The following is a 20,294-nucleotide window of genomic DNA, read 5'->3' on the forward strand; positions in this document are numbered from 1 at the left end:
GATCGATTGCCCTTATAGAAGCAAAGAAACAACTTTTCTCTACACTTTTACTGACTCCACATATACTTAAGTGTATCAGATGCTCACACAAAACGTTGTATAGACCTGGAATAATTAAACTCTGTTCAGGACAACTGGCTAAATCTTTAATAAGGGAAAGATGACATATGTTTGTGGAGTTTTTTAAGACATGCACAGGGGCAGTCTTCCTCACTACAGAATATAAAAAGCCCAGCTGAAGCACTCGGATAGCTATTGCCTCTGACCTTTCAGTAAAAGCAACATCCATTAACCAATTTTCAGGGAGAAGAGAAAACCATTCCTGGCTAGACAGAGAAAGTTACAAGTCTGTAACTGAAACATCACCTTACACTTAAAAGAATTACCCAAAACAAAAAAATTATGAAGAAAATATCAAAATGTTTAAAATTTTCTTTTAAAAAATAGGAAAATGATGAAAATAAAGTTGGCCAAGCATCTTTAAATATTTACATAGCTGCAGTTTGGAACGTAATCTGGTTCCAATTAGCCATCTCTAAACCCACAGGGTTACTCGAAGCTGAGAAGATTAATTATGACTGCACACAATCCCAAGTTCCTCTTTCACTCGGCTGTCTGGTGCAAGGAGAGCGGCAAGGAAAGCACGTGTGCCCAGCTGACGGCGAGGAAAGAAGGGCACATCTTGGAGGGGGTCCATCACCTGTTCTTTGTTCAGAAATGTCTGATGCCCCAGAGAGACCATCACCTACATAGCCAAAGGTGTGAATTTATGCAAACACTATGGGCAGTCATCAAACGGGAGCCTCAAGTGGAACTGACACTGGGCGCAGACTTCCTGAGTACAAGTCTACCAGAGCCTGGGACGCCTGGGAAAAGGCACCAAGCACAGGGTTACCTGGCTGTAGGGCCACCTACATAGGAGGCTACCTGAGCACCAAGACTATGTGGGCCTGGGAAACCAGGGAGTCGGGTCACCTGGCGGCAGGGCTAATTGAGCCCAGATTCCCTGACCATGAGATCCTGAGCAAGGGTTAGCTGGACCTGGGTCACCCGGGGACAGGGCTACCTGAGCCTCAACTACCTGGGCATGGCTGATGGGCGAACCAGGACCACCTGGCCTGGGCCACCCGGCAGCGGTCTACTGGGCCTGGACTTCCCCGGCTCAGAGCCATCGGGCACAGAGCTCCCTGAGCCTGGACCACCTGAGCGTGAGCTACCCGGGCAAGGGCTTCCTGGACCTGGGCCACGTAGCTACGGGGCGACCACAAACACAGGGCTACCTGAGCCCAAGCCAGCTGGACGTGGGATACCCGGGCAAAGGCGACCCAGGCACAGGGCTACCGGGACCGGGACCACCCGAGCCCACCTTACCCGCGCCTGGACCACCCAGGCGCACGCGCTCACCTGGTGCAGGGTGGGCCGCCCCCTCCTCTCCGCTCTCGTAGGCGGCCTCGTCGGCCAGGCCGGAGCCCGGGGAGTCGGCGGCGGCGCAGGCCGAGCCGGGGCTGCTGGGCTGCGAGGCCGAGTCGCCCTCGCTGAGCGAGCCGCAGCGGGCGCGGGGCGCGCGGTCCCCGGGGCCGTCGCGGTCACGGTCGCGGCGCGCGCGGCGGTGCACCCGCGAGTGCAACACCATCTGGTGGTACGTGCGGAAGATCTTGCCGCACTCGAAGCACTCCGACGACTTGCCGTGGCCGGCGGGGGCGGCGGCGCGGCGGCTGGGGCGCGCGGCCGGCCGGGGGTCCGGGGGCCCGGGCGCGGGGTCCCCGGGCGCTCCCGCCCTCTTGCGCGGGGGCCCCTGCGCGCCGGGCTCGGGCTCGCGCTTGCGCTTCTCCTGGCTCACCAGGATGAACTCGCGCCGCTCCTTGTCGAAGGCCACGTCCCCAGCCAGCGCCTCGTCCCACGCCGCGTACTTGAGGTACTCGGCCGGCTCGGCCACCCTGCCCCGCGTGGCCAGCTGCCAGGCCTGGTAGCTGTTGACCGGGTCCAGCTCGGCCACGCGCCGCCCGGCCTGCCCGCGGGCGGGCGCGCCGGCCGCCGGACGCAGGTTCAGGCACTGAAGGAAGAGCTGCTGGGAGTCGGCGGGGCCGGGCGCCGGGCCCTCCCCGACCGGGGCCCGCGGCCGGCCGGCCTCCACCCGGCGGTGGATGGCGTTGTGCGCGTTCAAGCTGTCCAGGTTCGTAAACAGGTTCCCGCACTTGGTGCAGACTTCGTAGAGGCTCAGGCCGGCCACAATCCCCTCCTCCTGCACCACGTTGTTGATGGTGGCGATGGGGTCCAGCTCGCCGCGGGGCCTGTTCTTGCTTCCCGCCTTCGGGCCGTGCGCCTTCATGTGGTTTTTCAGGAACCACGGCTCCTTGAATCTCCGGCCGCAGATGTGGCAGCCATGGTCGAAGGAGCCCCTGTGCTTCTTCATGTGTGCCTTCAGGAACCAGGTCTGGCTGAAGGCCTGGCCGCACACCTCGCAGGGGAACTCGCCAGGGGGCAGCTCAGGCTTGCCGTTCTCTGCGAAGGCGTCGCCGCGGGGCCCCTGGGCCGTGATGTGGTCCTTCTCAATGTGGCTGAGCAGGGACTCCTCCCGCAGGGTCACGTAGCTGCACAGCCGGCACTTGAAGGGCTTGTGCGCCTGGTGCACGTGCTGCTCCAGGTCCTTCCTGCGCTCGAACTTGCTCTTGCAGAAGGAGCACTGCCCCGCCCCCGCCGCCTTGGCCTCCTCCGCCGCGCACGCCGCCCCCTCCGCCTCCTTCTTGCTGCTCCTCAGCAGGATCTTGCCGCTGTCCATCTGGGTGGCGCCGTTCAGGATCCTGTTGCAGGCCGAGGTGCTCTTCGTGGGGCTGGCGCAGCCGTCCAGGCCCTCGGACACGCGCGTCTCGCCCGCCTCGGGCTCGTGGCCCTGGATCAGAGTCCCCGTGCGGTGGCCGCGGATGTGGATCTTCAGGTTGCCCTTCTGGGAAGCCCGGTGGTCGCAGTAGGGACACTTGTAGGGCTTCTCGCCTGTATGCTTGCGCATGTGCTGGGACAAGGAGCTCTGGAAGGGGAAGCTCTTGCCGCAGATGCAGCAGCTGTGGCTCAGCGCCTTGTCGCCGTCCGCCTCGGGGCTCCTGCTGGCCCTGGGTGGGCTGGGGCCCCTTCTCAGCTCCGTCTCGGCCTCTCGGGGGCGGTCCATCTCGACGACGAGGGCTCGCCCGGCCGGGGGGGCGGGGCACGGCGCTCGGTCACGTGGGCCTGCGTCTTATCTCTCCATGTTCAGGCGAGCCTCCCGCTTGCCGGCTGCAGAAGTCCGCCTGCCCCGCGGAGGGGCATGTCTTACCTGGAGAGCATGGCAGAGGGCAGCAAGCACCTGGAACAGAAAAGACACGGAGATCTTAGGAACCAGGTTTCACCGCATAAATAGGGGCCCGGTAACATCCTCGGACCGCGATCTGCACGCTCCTCCTTCAGAAAACCAATCCCGTCCAAATTAAAGGAAGGAAGCACCCACGAAAGTTTAAACAGACGTACGAGCAGCTGCTTCCCTTTAAAAAATCAGTAATTAAACAATTAATGACTGATAATAATTGTGTGCTAAATCATTAAAATAAATCATTGTAAATGACTGCACACTAGAATAATTTTTTATCAAAGATATCCAGTGTTTAAGGAAAGACTGTGGTGAGGGACTTCGTGGGAGTGTGCGGAACATGGGCGACGGGACAGGAGCGCGTCTGAGAATGAAGGACAGAGACCCAGGCCAGGCGGAGGATGGCAAAACGCGGGGGCACGTGCAGGACACGTGAGCTGCGAGGAGGGCGTTCACAGCCGGAAAAGGCGCTTTACAAATGCATCTTTGTATCTTGGTGAAGCACAGATGATTTAGTGAAAGAGAGGCAACGAAGGACAGGAGCAGAACCCTGCGGTCCTTCCAGAGCTGGGCCTGAGCTGCTGCTCCAGCACCTGGCGGCCCACGGTGGCCGCCCCGACGGACACCACTCCCAGGGGTGTGTGACCACCGGGCCGTTGCCACCACGACATAAAGCCCAAACCCGTCGGCTGGCCTCACCGTGCCCTTCCCGACCTGGTCCTGTCCCTTCTCTCCTGCACTGGCCGCAGGGCCGAGTCCCACCCCAGTGCAGACACCCTCCCGACCCCGGCAGGTCCTCACATGGGAGGCGGGGTCTGAGCCCAGCAGGAGCAGGGGTCACACTGTGGGGTCACTGTCGCTCTTATGCTTATCCACCCTCTGGAGAATGAGGGGCCGGGGCTGCTCCTCCAGACACCTGGGCGCCTCCCTCACCTGTGCACAGGCGAAGGGGAAGTGGACGGGGTTGCCCAGCGCTGTGCCGGGCACGGGTAGGGCCACGATCTGGGCTGCAGGGAAGCCAGCCCAGATGCCTGTAAACGCCAAACAGGCCCAAGACAGTACACACTGACAAGCAGCTATCTCAGGACTTTCCATCTGACTCAGCGATACGGAGAATAAAGAAAACAGTCCAGAAGGGATGTGAGAGGTAGAGTGTCTTTCTGAACTGTATTTTGATGGGTATATTTATGTATAACTGAGTCACTTTGCTGTACAGCAGTGATTAACACAACACTGTAATTCAACTATACTTCAGTGAAAAATTTTTTTAAAAAACAAGCGGGGGTGGGGCATTGGGGAGAACAGCCGCGCACACAGGCCCCTGGGGCCCGGTCTGTTTATCCTTCTTATCTCTAAACAGAAGTAACTGAGTTAATGATTCTGAGGGTCTCCCTCCTGGGGGCTCCAGACTTGCACAGAGAGGCACCCAGATGGACAGATGTTCTTTTTTAAAAAAGCTATAACATGTAGAAAGGAAGCCACATTTTTTACAAAGTTTCAACCTCATGCACACTAAGAACTCATGTTTGAAAATCAACAAAATGTGAAGAAGCTATGTGTTTCTGGTTGTCAAGCAGACAGTGTACAACGCACATCGTTTATTCAGAGAGGAAGCCAGGCAGCAACGCGCTGTTTGCTCTGGGTGGTCCGACCTGCCGTGTTTTCCCCGGAGCAGACTCAGAGAAGAATGCTGACGGTGGAAGGCAGGGGGCGGGAGGGTGTCACCCAAACATCCCCAGGGGTTCCAATAGATGACACTCTATTCCTCCACTCACCACGAGGGACAGACGCCTTCTGAAAAAACAACACAACTCCTGTTCTCCAAATGCCTCCTCCCAGAGACCCACGCCAGAGGCAGAAATCTCATTTAGATGATGTATTCTCAAACTTCTTTCGAGAAAGCCTCATGCTAGCAAGTTTCCCAGGCACCTAAAGAAACCAACTCAGTCTGAGCAACAAACTCTGGAAAGCAGCAGGAAGCACAGCTGCTCAGATATTCCTTACTCTTTACACCGACGGGTACAGAGCCACTCCCACACCCCAGGAGAGAGAGAGAGAGAAGTGAGACGGGAAACTCCCAGTAAAATAAATAAACAAAATCTCCCCTAAACTTGGATAAACAAATGAGGTGAACAAGAAGGCTTCTTCATGACAATTTAAGCTAATTTGTTTTTTCAAGCTGTTTTGGTCTTAGACGACCTGCATATTATTCATGATGATTTTATAAGACAAATGATTTGCATGCTTCCCGGGCCATCCCAGGGCTTATTTCAGTCCCCCAAATGTTGAAGTTGATATATAAAAATATAAATGAAATATACTATTTACATTTAACGTAGTGACCTCATCTAGGTACAAAAATCTGCCGAGTTTAAAGAACCGTCTAGAATACATTTACAGAGGAAAAAACAACTACAACACCAGAAATTGGTGTCTCTTAAGTAATGTGACAGACTTCACTGGACCACTAACTTGGTTCATAAAGGATGTTAAATGTCAGAACTTCTCCAGTTCACGGGAATTAAACATCGGAAACCCCGCCAAGAAGACAAGATTCCCGGAGCATGAATGCTCAGCTAGCTAAGGTTCATAAAAGGCAACCTACAAATTGCTCCTGGAAATAAAATGAAATTGTCAAGAGAGAAGAGTTGTTCAAATCACAAAACCGCAGGCACTCTGTGTGGGTTTCCCTTCCTTCTCTGCTACTCTCCCTGCCATGTGGTGTGCTGCTGGGAGCCGTAGAAAGTTAAGGGCTCTGGAAGCCAAGAAGCTGCGCTGGGGATCCGCACAGAGACCCCACCTGCGTGCCGTCCAGGTGTGGCGCAGAGCCCAGCCCGGGAGTCCCGTCCCCCTTTTGCCAGCGTGTGAATTTCAGAAGGTGTCCTTCACACCCAGGCGTGCCCTCACCTGTCAGGTGCCGAGAGTCAGGAAAGGACATGAGGGAGCCGTGTGACACCAAAACCCCTTGCAAGGCACCTCCTCCGAGTGCCACTCAGACCCCCAGTCACAGTGCAGAGCGAACAGTCCACGGACAATAAAACACCTGCCCAACGGGGCCTCGCTTCTACTACCAGGTAGCAGCCCGGCTGAACGAGGCCAGAGCAAAGTGCAAAGAGGATCAGATGTGAGCACAGCCCCCCTTCTTCCCGTGGGGGACCTCAGTCTCTTCTGCACATTTAAAAAGGCTTAGCGCTGCCATCTTTGCTACCAGAGAAATCCACATCCCATATCCTCATGACAGCCTTGATGTGTAAAATTTCTGATTCCCCAACACCCCCAAACCCCCAGCCAAAGCCTAGACACTTCCCCTCAAGAAACCCAAACACTAGAGAATATACTTTTCATTTCTTATTCGGGCTTCCTGCAAAACTTGCTTAAAAGTTCACAAAGGCAGCAGAGCCCTGCAATTTACAGGAAAATTCTCAAGCAACGGCCTTCAGGGTGCCCACGAATCAGCACAACCAGCTCTTCTTTCTCTTTTTTTCTCCGCTTCTCTGCCCACCCCCATCTTTCAACACTGAGCTCTGCTGTCAATCTCTGTGAGGATGACAGGAGATGTCTTTTTAAAGAACTTAAAAATATTTGGAGGGGGAAAATGGAACAATACCATAAGGGTAATGACCACTTAAACTCAAAACACCATTATCTGAAGGAAATCATAACATCAACACAACCGGCTCCACTTGAAAGAGGCCACTAAGTGGCCCCCTTCCTGAAGCCCACAGTCGACTGGCAAAGTTTCTTGCAAACCTTTAGAGAAACAGTCAAAAAGGAATTCCCCACAACTGGCTTTCCTTAGTCAGTGGCCAAATCAACAGATCTTCGTGATCATTCTTTTCAGCTGCAGACAAAAATTCTTTTCCCCAAAAGAACAAGGATGGTGTCCTCAGAACTTCCAATGTGAAAATGCAGCAGGGCAGCCGCCCCAGTTAGAAGACTTAGGGGAACCTTATTAGCCCCATAACCCACAGCACTGACTCTGCTATCCTTCAAAAAAAAAAAAAAAAGCCCACCAGCCTCTGTGAGCCAGGGGGGTCTCAGACGGTTTGTCAACATCGATTGGGGTCTCTGGTGGCGAGAGGTGGTCATCCAAACACTGCCCCGCGATAAAGTGTCACACTACCTGGTTTGAGCCAAATACATTCCGGTACCGAGCTGTCCCCATTTTATTCTCACAGGCAGACGCACGTCGAGTGAGACTTGGTGTTCCAACTTCTCCTGAAACACGTTAACCTAAAGATAACTAGCCTTACAAAACGTGTAAGTAAATGCTAGCGTTTTACTTAGACCAGAGCGACTAAAGAAAGTCTTCTGGCAACACAAATATTAGGAAGTAGAGGGGAGAGAAAATCCACACGTGTGTTTCAGCTGGCATACGACCCATGTGTATACACACATAGAACACAGCCCCATTTGAATCATATCTTGCCCATAATGAACCACAGTTTTGTTGTTATTATATTACAAACTTTTTCCAAGGCTGTAATTGGGAACTTGCCAGACAAGCCTGTAATTTAATTGTTTAGGCATAAAAATGGCTTGTGGATTAGGGTTTTAAAATAGATTTCCAATGCATCTCTCCCTGTGTGTGTGTGTGTGTGTGTGTGTGTGTGTGTGTGTGTCTCTCACAGGGACGTGACAAACAGTTTGAAGCTACTTTTGTAAAATGCCTTCCATAATTTTGGAAATAAGTTTCTTTTTGAAAAATTTAGGTAATTTCATATTACATATTTATATATATTGCCTATATCATTTTACGATAATAATTATAACAACAGGAAAAAGTAAAATGTTTATTACAGAAAATATAAATCCGCATTCATAACATAAAATGCATTATCATGGAGATGGGGGAGGGGTTTAAGAGGGCAAAATATAAACTTTTTGAAAATAAAATATGCAGCTAAACTTTAAGACATCAACACGTGAGGGCATAAATAAATAAAGCACCAGGTCTAAATGCATATATGGAAGGGCACTGCCATACCTAGAGAGATTCTTCCTTTTTGATTCTTTGTTTTCATGCCTGCACAGCACAAATGAAAAAAGTTGACTTTCTCAAGACTGCTGACACTCACTGGATTTGGGATACATTTAATCTGTGGGTAAAGGTTTCAACAAATAAATCACTTCTGTAAGTGAGGACCTGGGAACTGAGTCTTGGACCTAACAGAAGGCAGAAAAGTCACTTCCTGCAGCATCCCTGGTGACCTTGTGAAACAGCTCCAAGGACCCGGTTAACTCCACCTGCCGACAGTAACTCCTTTCAGAACAAGCCCTGCAGGGCTGGGATCCAGGACACACACCAGAAGGAAAAGCCCTGTGACGAAGCTGTCAGATCTGTAAGAACCCACGTGGGACCACAGTCCATCATTGTCCCGCACGCCCTCCCGTGACGGCTCCCACGGTGGAAGCCCCAGGGCACGGTCGTGGGGCGAGTTAACGAGGGTTTCATCACAATCTCTGAGAGCTACTGGACGCCAGGCCACTCATGAGGCCTAAGGGCTCGGATAACTAAGCAACAGTCTTGGCTTCGAGGGACCCAGGCGTCAGAAAGAAACACGTAACCACACAGAGGACAGCAGCAGAGCACGGAGGGAAGCGATGACCTGCCCTGGCCAAGGGTGGCCGGGTCTCCCCAGGGAAACCCAGGTGGGTGTGGGCCCAACTAGCCTTTAAAGCAACCCCCAGCCCTTTCACCCACACCCAGGGGTAACCCCATCATCCTGTGGGCTGGACCTCCGATTCACACTTGAATCCACACGCTCCCCTTCATCTCAAACCAAGATCATCTTCCCAAATGCAGAGCTGGGCGACCTCTTTGAGGCTTCAACCTTTCAGAGGCTTTGCACACCCTGAAGATGAGGCCCGAACTCCTCCGAGGGGGCTTCTAAGGCCCTGAACCCCTGTACTGCTGGGGTCCCTGGGCCCCCAGCCAATGGCTGTGCACCTGCCCCGCACCCCAGCTGGATGTGCGTTCACTCCCACCTTGGAACCCTCAGGTATGCGGGTCCCACCCGCCGTCCACCTTCTCAGGTGTGGCCTTTCTAAGAGACCCTTCCTGACCCCCTTCGCCCTGTGACCGGGTCAGGCACGGTCCCCATGCCCCAGCCTTGGCCCTATCCCAGCTCATGCCTGGACATGCTTCTATTACCGCTTCTTTAACTGGTCACTCGTGTGTGAGGCATCCTACTCTGTGAAGGCAGACCCACCAAGTACCACTGAGTCCTGACACCAGCGCAGGGCCAAGCAGGGAGCGGCACCAGGAGAGGTGGTCCAGACCGTGAGCTCCGAGGTCAGGCTACCCGAGATCCAAACTCGGTTCTGCCACTCCCTGGGATCAGCTGTGTGACTGGGAGCAAGTGTCTCAACCTCTCAGTTTCCCAGTCCATTTCTTCATTTTAAAAATGTAAATGATGGGACCTCCCTGGTGGCACAGTGTTTGAGAGTCCGCCTGCCGATGCAGGGGTCGTGGGTCCGTGCCCCGGTCCGGGAGGATCCCACGTGCCGCGGAGCGGCTGGGCCCGTGAGCCATGGCCGCTGAGCCTGCGCGTCCGGAGCCTGTGCTCCACAACGGGAGAGGCCACAGCAGTGAGAAGGCCGCGTACCACAAAAAATAATAATAAATTAAAAAAAAAATGTAAATGATGGTAATGAGAACTATATTACAGTATTTTTGTGAGATTTAAAGTAATGCATGCAAGGTGCAATGTTGAGCACACAGCAAATGGCCAATATATGGTAGGTATTTTTATAAATTAATAATTGCTAAATAAATGAATGAGATGTCAGTGCAGTACCCAAAGATACCTAGTCACTCGCAGTGACACTGTTTGGTTTAATAAACTCAAAAGGAGGAAATAAGAGTTTAGGAAGCTATGTTAGAAATGGCTAAATAGTAACCCGTATGTATTCACTGGGCCCTAAAGGTTCACCACAGAAGTTGTCTAATACAATGACAAAGTATTCCACGAACAGCACACAAGTTCAAACCTGTCCCAGCTCAAGACTCCATACAAAGTCAGCTTTAATATAGACTGGGTATTAGACCATATTTGAGAATTACTATTACTTTCGTTAGGTCTGTAACACAGGAGACTTTCTTAGTTTTTGGAGATGTGTAATGAAATATTTTAGAGGTGGTTTACAAAAGAGAGGAGAAGGCAGATATATCATAATGCTAACAACTGCTAGGGCTAGATGGTGGGTGTATAGACGTTCATTAGTTACTCTTTCCATTTTTATGGGTTTGGAATGTTTTTCACAGAAGTTAAAAAATAACTCCCACTTGCAATTCCAGTAAGTAGCACGATGGGAAGCAGAGCTGCTCTGGGGCAGCCCGGTTGGCCCTCCCCCATCCCCATCCCTCCCCTCCCCTCCCCCTCTCCAGGCCCCCAGGAAGCTCAAAAGTCTCTAAGGAATGCACTTTGGGAAAATTACCTTTTGTTAAATTCTAGTATTTGAAAGTCAAAGAAAGAAAAATCATCTGAATAATATGAAAAGGTCCACATTAAAGCAGTATTTTAAGAGGTTGCTTGCTGGTGTTTCAGAGGCTTGCCCCGGGGACATTCAAGGGATCTCCCCAGAGCTCCATGGGGCCCAGCCTTGGTGCAGACAGTGCAAAGTCAGCCATCACAGCCAAAATGAAGCAGCCATGAAGATGTGGGTGCTCGGGGAGATCCCCCCATCGCGTCCCAGGGCAAAACTCCAGTAAGGCTGCCAGCGTTTATCTTCCCCAGTTTAAACGATCATTTTCTGACCAACTAAATGTGGCGTTGTCAGGGGGAAAAGGTAGCATCCTGTATTTTTACACAGTAAGCATCGCTCTGACTGTACAGGAAATCTTGGCATTTTCTGCTCTGTAGAGTAAACCAACACAAAGCAAAAGCCAAACGGTTTTGTACTGATTCCCTCAAAACCATCGAATTCAGTTCTGTCGAAGTCATATCCTGGAAAGGGAATCAGAAGGCTGATTTTTTTTGAAATAACCTCTAATATTTAGAGTAATCTGCATAACAAAACAACTGTGCAAGTTTCTTTAAAGGCACCCAGATGAGACTGCAGACCTCAGCGGGGCACGAGGGGCTGCAGGAAAGCTGGAAGGGGCGTTTCCCGCACTGGGTCTGCTGCCCTTCTGTCGACAGAAGCAAAGCCTGATGCGCGTGCTGTTTGTCAAATATGTCTCTTCAATTCTAGCTCATTAATTAACCACGTCACGATACTAAGAGATAGTTCGGCTTCCCTGACGCCCTGTGGTCTCTCTCCTTCTCTCTCCCTTGGTCACCGGGGGAGAGGGGGGCTTCCGGGAGTCAGAGGGATGGGAGCTGAGCTGAGCCCACAGGGGGGCCACTGTCCCGGGTGGGGGGGAAACAGGAGAATTCGGGAAATGTGGGGAATCGGTGCTGTGGGGAAGACGCCCTTACAAAGAAAACAGCTCAGGGCAGGCGGAAGGCGCAAGATATTTACAGGATATTCTGGCCCCAGAAGGCAGGTCATAAAATTTAAGAAGTGACCTCCTGAGGGCGGCCGTGAGGCAGTGAGGCTGCAGGGCCCGTGGGTGCTGCCGTCAGTTTCACATACTGCCCGTCTGTCCTCCAGCAGACAATGCAACGGGCCTTCCCAGTGACACTGTGGTCTTATGAGCCATGAATTAAAATGCACCATTAACATCCTGCACAAGCTTATCTACTGCGGAGACAAAAAGCCCATTCTGTGAACAAATGGGGAGAAATTCCACAACAATGAGGAGTTCCTCTCCCCACTCGCCAATCTGCCCCAGATTAACAGTCCCAGGCTTATAGTCCCCAGACGGGGTCCGAGCCGCCCCATGAAGTGGTGCATTCACTGCCTGGAGAGCCAGGGCGCTGATGGCAGCGCCAATCAATAATCCATTATAGCGCAGACCCCGTTTCCATCTCATAAGGAGAAACGAACGCGAGCGACCAGAATCGCAACGTTCACGGGGGAGTCCGCCCCGCCTCCCTCGCTTGGGCAGAAGGACACAAACCCGCTGTCCCAGAGTATGGGGGAAGCTCAAGTGGACCCGGCAAACCTGTTTCCCAGCAGCCGGAGAACAGTGTGCTTGGACTTTTCTGCCAGAGGCACTCATTTTAAAGGTAAACCTCAAAAAGGCTTCGTTCAGGACACAAGGTGATGTGAACAAAGCACGGACACAGTGGTGACAAACGTCCATCTTCCGAAACAAAGGTTTCCTTTCAATCATTTAGCCCCCCAGATAAATCAATGCGAGTGCCAACATGAGTCCCCAAATGTAACTAGCCGTCCATGATAAGGGTTTATTGCGCAAACTCCGCGATCATTTAAAAGCAAGACTCGCTTCCATTCTGTGCCTCAGACCACAGCTTTGGAATCATTGCTCCGTACATAGCAGACATGCAGAGAGGACCTAACCGTTATTCCACAAGTTGGTTATCTTTGATGAAGTTGTTTACCACAATGTGTCAAAAACCCAGTAAATTCCTGGTTGAGCAGAGAGAGAGGGCATCTTCAGCTCCAGAGAGAAGCACATTTCCTCACGGTATAAACAGTAACCCGTATGTATTCACTGGGCAGTATACCGAGATACTTGCTCAAGAAAATATAAATTAACGTTAATATATAAGCTGCCCACACGTCCCTACTAAAATACAAAACCTCGTAGTCAAATCCGACCTTACAGGGGACAAGGAAAGCACACAAATAGAATTCTTGCTCACATTCAGAAAAGGCCAAGAACAAACGGGGGGCGTGCGACTCCATATCCTGGAAAACCCAAGGATGGAGACTTAATGAAGAGGCATCCACGTGAAAATACAGGCAATGGATTTTGTTGAACCTCAAAAGAAGATTTTTTTTTACTTGCGTTTACTTGCGTTTTCTCGGGCTCTCCAAAATGAATACATTACTGACACTTGTTATTTACTAGTTCCTAAGTCTCATATTAAGTAGTGGCCTTATCAATCTGTTTGTCCTTACAAAAGGAAACTTCACAAAGCCGGGAAAAAGAGTCACAGGAGCAGGGGCTTGCTCTGAAAAAAAGAAAAATCACAGGAACAGGGGCTTGCTCTGTAATTTTCTGCAGATAGGTGTCCTGCTGGAGCCCTGGGTCCACCACAAAGAGCTGAGATCTGGCAGTAAATCCAGCTTCCTGGAGGGGCCAGCACTGCCGGCGTAGTTAATGATCTTGTCAACATTTCCATTAAGAGCCGCATTTCCAGAAGCTCAGAACTGCATCTCCCCCAAACTGGGCGGCTCCATGAAATCTGTCGTCACCAAGGGGCTTTACAAAACTAGAAGAAAATCACTTGCTATTCAGTACGGGAACCACAAAAGCACAAGTTTTTACTTTCACTCTTTTTCCATCCTGCACGAAGATGATGAAAGCCAACGTTTCCACTCATTCAGAAACACTGAAAACTCGGGAACGCCAGAGAAAATGAAGACTCATCAATTTCTTTTTTAAAACAAACATGGAACACCAGAAGGCCTTAGATAAACGGCAGGGAGCAATCCCGTTTGAAAGTGGCTTATAGGTTTTTACTCAGCCTAACCTCAAACGTGTAGAAACTGCCACCAATTCGGGGTCCAATTTAAATTGTTTTTAATTTTTTTGGTTGTTTAGAAATTACCAGCAGTGAAAACAAAAGAGTCACGGGCAGAAACATTGCATTGCATTTCCTATGGAACACCTCCTTGAAATGTGTGTTAGCTGATGGTAAATATATTTTAACTGAAATCTGTTTCTAGAAATAAGCTGTATTTTATTTCACGTAAATCTACAGCAAAGGGCAATATTCACCTCCAACATGCATCACCGACCTGTTTTTCCAGCCTCTTACCTAAAACCAACATTTCTCTCCCAGTATAAGAAAACAGATCGCAATTAACACCTATTCAATAGTATCTCTTTCTTCTGTGCTTTTTGTGAAAGCACCTAGAAGTCCCCACCACCAAGTGAAAGAAAGAATTGTGTCCAGGAATACAGAAGGAGGTAATTATGTGCAGTAAACCATAAACCGTTCTGTTAAACATTACCCTCCAAGGTAGTTCTGTTTAGCAGAGAACTCAGGCCCCAGAAATCCCTTCATGAAGAGGACACAGCAGATAAATACTTCAAGAATCAATTTTAATAAATGCTAAGCAGCAGTTTCCCAAACATTTCCGGTAAGAATACAGGGATTGACTGAATTGAATCCATTCTGGTAGGACAGCAGAAAGGTATATCATGCAAGAAGTTATTTAAGACTTTGTTTGCCATTGTACGAACACCAATCAATACTGTAAGAGGATCAAAATTATAAAAGGACAAATTCTTCCCCAAATGCTTTACTAGATAAAGCGCACACACCATAATCAGTTTAAATTTTCCAGATCCCTGACTAGCAATAACTACTGTAACATGACCTGGTTTATCACTAACCCAAGCAGCGCCTTTGAAAGCAGCTGGGTAGTTCAGCCTCTTAAGGAGAGTGATCTATCAGAGAGTGTTTACCAAGAGCAATTCTTGACAAGAACGTGATAGCACATGGCTGTAGGATTTATTCTGCCTTGCTTGTCTAAAAATATATTTTCAAGCACAGTTAATGACACATCACTGCAAGTTCTAATTTCTGAAGATAAAAGACTATCTATACTTTCCTTGCAAAGATAAAAGAATAAACAAGCAAAATTCCACTTTCATTCCCCATAATAACATTATTGTGTGATTCAGCTACTAAAGCTAAGAAAATTCTGCACCTGAAGTGATCCTAAATGATCTTGCAAGAAAAGAGGACGGGCTCTTTCTAAGCCACAGCATCTTACCCAGAAACAGCTTTTGGAAACAGTAAATATAAAATAAAACCAGGCACATTTCTGAATTCCAAAGCTCCTAGCTCCTGGCCCCTCCGTCCCTGGAGAGAAAAGATATCGAACTTGAAATCGAATTTCTCCACCGGCAGCCCAGCCTGGATTATTTGGGAAGTGTCGCGCTTTATGAGCCCAGGGCGGGCCTGCGGTGAATGGAGAGGGAACAGTGGGCACATTTTCCAGGAACCCAGAGACCAGGACCCCGCTTCGGCGACCACAGCTGGATCATGTGTCTGGTTACGGCCCGGAACCAGGGCCGTACTAGAGGGTGCTGGGGACGCCCTCTCCGTCACACCGGTGCCCCCTCCCTCCCTTCACTCCCCCACCTCCACGGGCTGCTACACATCCAACCCCAGAAGCCCTTCTTGCCCCGTTCCACCAGGTGCTGTGAGCAGCCCTGCAGGCATCGCGGCAACAGACAAGGTGAGGGGCCGCGTGGGCACAGGTGGCGGGGTGAAGGCAGGTGACCCAAAAGCCAGGGCGGCGGCTCTCGTGTTCTCAGGGGCTGTGACATCCAGGTTAGGGACAAACCCTGCCAACACCTGTTTGGTGAAAGAGACAGTTACCCATAAACTTCGTGTCGTTTACCCAGGACACAGGTCAACACAAGTCTGTCGCACAACAGGGCCACGTGACTATACACAGGTGTCCCGTGAGCACAGACCTGGGGGAGAAAACGACGGGACATGCATGGCCTGCCCACAGAATTCACATGAAACGAAACAAAATGCAATTGCTCTGAAGTACGCGTTTCCAGCTCAGTCGTCTGAAGGAGCTTCTGTTATGTCACCAGACAAATACGGCTGATGATCAGAGGCCGCCCTGACCTCCCGTCTCCCGACCAGAGACCGGGCACGCGGGTCACTGAAGTCCGCTCCTGCCTCACTCGAGGAGGACGCAGGTCCCAGTGACCTGAGATGCCAGTCACAGGCCCTCGTTCCTGGAGGAAGATGCTCTGGCTCCCCTCCCCTCCGGAGCGGGCTCACAGCCAACAGCACGACTCCCTTAACTCCCGCTCTGAGCCAGCCTCGCCAGCCTCCATCTAGCAAAACCCTTCCGCCAGGGGCTTCTCTGGTGGCGCAGTGGTCGAGAGTCCGCCTGCCAATGCAGGGGACGCGGGTTCGTGCCCCGGTCCAGGAAGATCCCACATGCCGCGGAGCAGATGGGCCCGTGAGCCATGGCCGCTGAGCCTGTGCGTCCGGAGCCTGTGCTCCGCCACGGGAGAGGCCACAACGGTGAGAGGCCCACGTACCGCAAAAAAAACAAAAAAAACAAACAAAAAAAAACACCCTTCCACCCTTCTGGACCCGCGACGAGCAGCTGTACCATTTCAGGGACCGCGCTCCAAAGCCAGGTCTGGACCATCGCATGGGACTCATAGGCAAGAGGAACAAAACACATTTGGGGTCTCGTTCAACTACAGGCCCAAAGCTCGAGCCTCTTTCTATCCATAAATAGCCGAGTGCAAGCTGGTCAGCTGCAAAATCGAAGGACGATTAGATGTCTGGTGGCGAGTCACGTAAACTGCCAGGTTCCTCAGCTGCCGCCCCAGGCACCACCGCTCCCCTGAACGAGGGACCAGCCCGGGGCCTCGAGGCCCTCAGACACACAGAGGCATATCGTGACGTCAGCCAGGGGTGCCCCGGGATGTGCAAGCATCTTCACTGGGACCCTCAGAACCATGGACCAGTTATACCCTAGTTACACACCCCCACGCGGTCACCACTCACTGACTCACTGCGGGGTGGATACGGGCTGTGACTTCTTTTCTGTTTAGTTTTTATTTATTTGGCCGTGTTGGGTCTTCGTTGCCTCTGCGCGGGCTTTTCTCTAGTTGCAGTGAGCGTGGACTACTCTTCGTTGCGGTGTGTTGGCTTCTCAGTGCAGTGGCTTCTCTTGTTGCAGAGCACGGGCTCTAGGCGCGAGGGCTCAGTAGTTGTGGCGCACGGGCTTAGCTGTTCCGTGGCATGTGGGGTCTTCCCGGACCAGGGCTCAAACCCGTGTCCCCTGCATTGGCAGGTGGATTCTTAACCACTGTGCCACCAGGGAAGTCGTGGGCTGTGACTTCTGAGTCTACAGTACTGCTGGCTTCTCAGCTCTACACTTAAAATCATATGAGCAAGTGATTCGTACAGATGTACACCATAAAACTGCTTTCGGTTTGCTTTACATTTACTCTGAGTTTTGTCTTTTATTTTTTTCCAAAGCGGCTTTGCCGCTCTAAGGGTGCCCAGTTACAGGGGCTGCAAAGGCCATGGGGAGGTAAAGCCACCACACTCGGGCCTTAGACTTGTCCTTCCGCTGAATTAAGCCGGCAGGGCTCACGGGAAGGTTACGGAGACCTGCCGGCAAGGTGCCACACACGCAACAAAAGATGCTTATATTTGAGAATTCATAGGTAAGTGCATATTACACCATGGGAGGGGCGGGGCCAAGAAAAATCTGCATAAGTTCCTCGTACGTTAGAACTTTCTCCTTGGGAAGGTCTCAGTAAGGAGCTGCAGGATTTGTAAACACTTAAGCTTTTTCTCCTTAAACTGAACCTGCCCGCATTTTAGAGAAGCAAACCCTAACTGCTTTCTCAGTTAATGGGCGTTTTCTCAAACTAGTTCTTCAGTCTCTCAAGGGAAACTATACTAAATAAGCTAAGTAAGTGACAGGAGACCCTTCAAAATTAGAACCGAGAATAAGACCATGATGCTCTCTTTAAGGAGGGATGTGCAGAAGAATAATAATGTTTTTTGTTTTAACACAAGGAGGCTCCTTTCCTAAGAACAGCTCATCCTGTCCTGCAATCAATCAGGATAATTCCTCCCCACGTCACGCTCTGAAAACACGGCTCCGCTAGGAAACAAACAGGAAATCTCACTTCTCTTCTGAGGAGGTAAACCTCTCACTCACCTTCAAGTCCCGACGTTCAGCACAGCTATTTGTTTGAAAGGATACCCACTGATGTTGGGTCAGTTTCACCCAGCACGTGTGCACCCTGCACTTCTCCACGTGCGCAGGACCGCCTTCTCCAGATGCTTCAATCATAGATCATTTAGCGAATTATCCCTTGTAGCTCTGATTCCTGATGTCACAAGCACTTACGGAAAAGCCACGCCGAAAGAAACTTTCAAAAAGAGAATCTGCGTTGTGTTGAGTTACAAGGGTCCACAGTTTTCTCAGGGGCTCAGGTGCTTTCACCGGCTCCCCGCTCCGGGCCCACACCCTCACCCCAGGCACGCAGACGCCAGAAGGAACCTCCTCCCGCCCCGCCCCCAAGGGCTCCACGTGCAAATCCCACGTCTGCTCCCTCCTTCTCTGACACCGAAAATGCAGTGATTTCCCCCAAATCCAGAAAGAAACCGTATGAGCTCTCCCTTTCCTATTTTGCATCGTAATATCTTTCATATTAAAATCACATTTAGTATTTTCCTTCGGGCTTCTAAACTTATAGCAGCGCCACCCAAGCTTCCCCGGTGAGCCTGCCGTGGCCACACGGAGTCACGTGCCCATCGCCACGCCAGGCACCGCGTGGGATCCTCCTGGGGGAGGAACGTCACCTGAGGTTTCCGTTCTTCAAACCCAGAGACTCCTTCGTACAAATTCAAATCAAACCATTTCATGACTTTCATCAAAGGACAATCCACACGATTACTGGAGAAAGAGGAAAAAGAGTGTCACCACCGCACATCTCCTTATCAGGAACCGCAGGCTCAACACACTTAAGTGTCTAGAATGTCTGTTTAGGTGGAAACACCGAAGCCACAAAGGCACGAGTCCACGCATGTCGGGGCACACAGGGTGCAGAGAAAGACCTACAGCTCCTCTCGTTAAAGACCACCCGAAAAACCAAAGATGGAAACAGGAACACCCCAAAGTCTACAAATGATCGCATTCTTGCTTTCCGCACTGAGATGGCTCCTCCCAGCAGGGAAAGGTCAGCTCTCTGCATCTTGGAAGCGCTCTGCCCAAAAATACCGTCCCAGGAGCAGCAAGCTGTGGAAATGTGGGCAAAAAAAAAATCTTACTCATATGCAAACTAACGTCCTTCAGCAACGCCTTCCCAGATAATAAAAGTGAAAGTCCTCATACGCTCTGCAGATCTGCTTACACAGCTGCCTCTCAGGGAAAGCGTCTTGAAGAGTTTTGCTCTTGAATTGGTCCTAATAAAAAGGAGGTGATAAAAGGGCTTCGCAATCAGGTGTTCATGCTCGGTTACTTTTCTATTTACCATCAAACTCCTTTTAACACGTTTCCAGCTAAGCCGGGAAAAGCGGTCCCACACCAAGGTCAAAGCAACAACTCGGTGCTTAGCCTGCCCTCAATCCCAGGTCTGCAAAACGGAAGTCCGACGGATTAAATAGGAAGGAATTCTAATTGAACCAAATTTGACTTGCCCTGAACGTGTTAAATGAAGTAATAAGCCCCCTCATCTAACGCTGGTGCTCTGGGGAAGAGACAGGACTCTCCCGGCCTCTCAGAGTCTGAAATGATCAACGGTTGGTATTACAGTATCGATAATTACCTTTTTAAGAAAAGTTTGCTATTGGTTTTAAGAAAGAAATAAACTGCTGCAAATGCACAAGGCCTTTCGTTTCCTAACCTTGACTGTCCGCCGATGCAGGCTGTCACACATCACCAACAAAGACCCGAGGACGTGCTTTCCTGGGCGACACTGTGCTTCCCTGCAGGTCGAGCCCCACCAGAAACACCGCACCCGGGGGGCTGCCTGTCCTGGACCTCGGGTCTCAGGGCATCTCCATACCTCATCCTGCTTGTCTGTGCTGATGAGGCAGAGCATCGGATCGGGAGTCTGACTGGGGTGTGCTACTGTCCTCACTGCATTCAAAAGACCTCTGCAGTAGGTGGCTGACAGCGAGCTTTAAAAACAGCACTCGCAGACACCTTTTAACGTCTAAAATGAGGTATTTCTGCTGCATGAGCTACAAGCAGTGCATGCAAGTCGATCTTCTTAACCATAAATTAAACGTACTATTTTATCAATGAAAAAAGGCAGGCGAGGATCCCTGGAAATAAGAGCTCCTGGTAATTTCCCTTTCTTTACATGATCACGTAACATGTTGGCATCTCCGGGCTCAGGGGAGCTAGCGGCTCCCTGAGC

The 20,294-nt window shown here is 51.0% G+C and overlaps 1 protein-coding gene across 3 annotated transcripts in view; it reads right to left on the bottom strand.

Moving 5' to 3' along the window:
* Positions 1 to 20,294, bottom strand: part of ZNF516 (zinc finger protein 516) — a 113,407-nt gene that overhangs the window by 64,402 nt on the left and 28,711 nt on the right. For all 3 annotated transcript variants that reach the window (XM_082668002.1, XM_082668004.1, XM_082668003.1), the window contains exon 2: positions 1,405 to 3,337. In XM_082668002.1, the coding sequence (XP_082524128.1) occupies positions 1,405 to 3,163 (1,759 nt within the window). In that variant the 5' untranslated portion in view covers positions 3,164 to 3,337. The remainder of the gene's footprint in view (positions 1 to 1,404; positions 3,338 to 20,294) is intronic.

Source organism: Grampus griseus (genome assembly GCF_964374135.1).
Source record: "Grampus griseus genome assembly, chromosome: 12".
Lineage (NCBI taxonomy): Eukaryota > Metazoa > Chordata > Mammalia > Artiodactyla > Delphinidae > Grampus > Grampus griseus.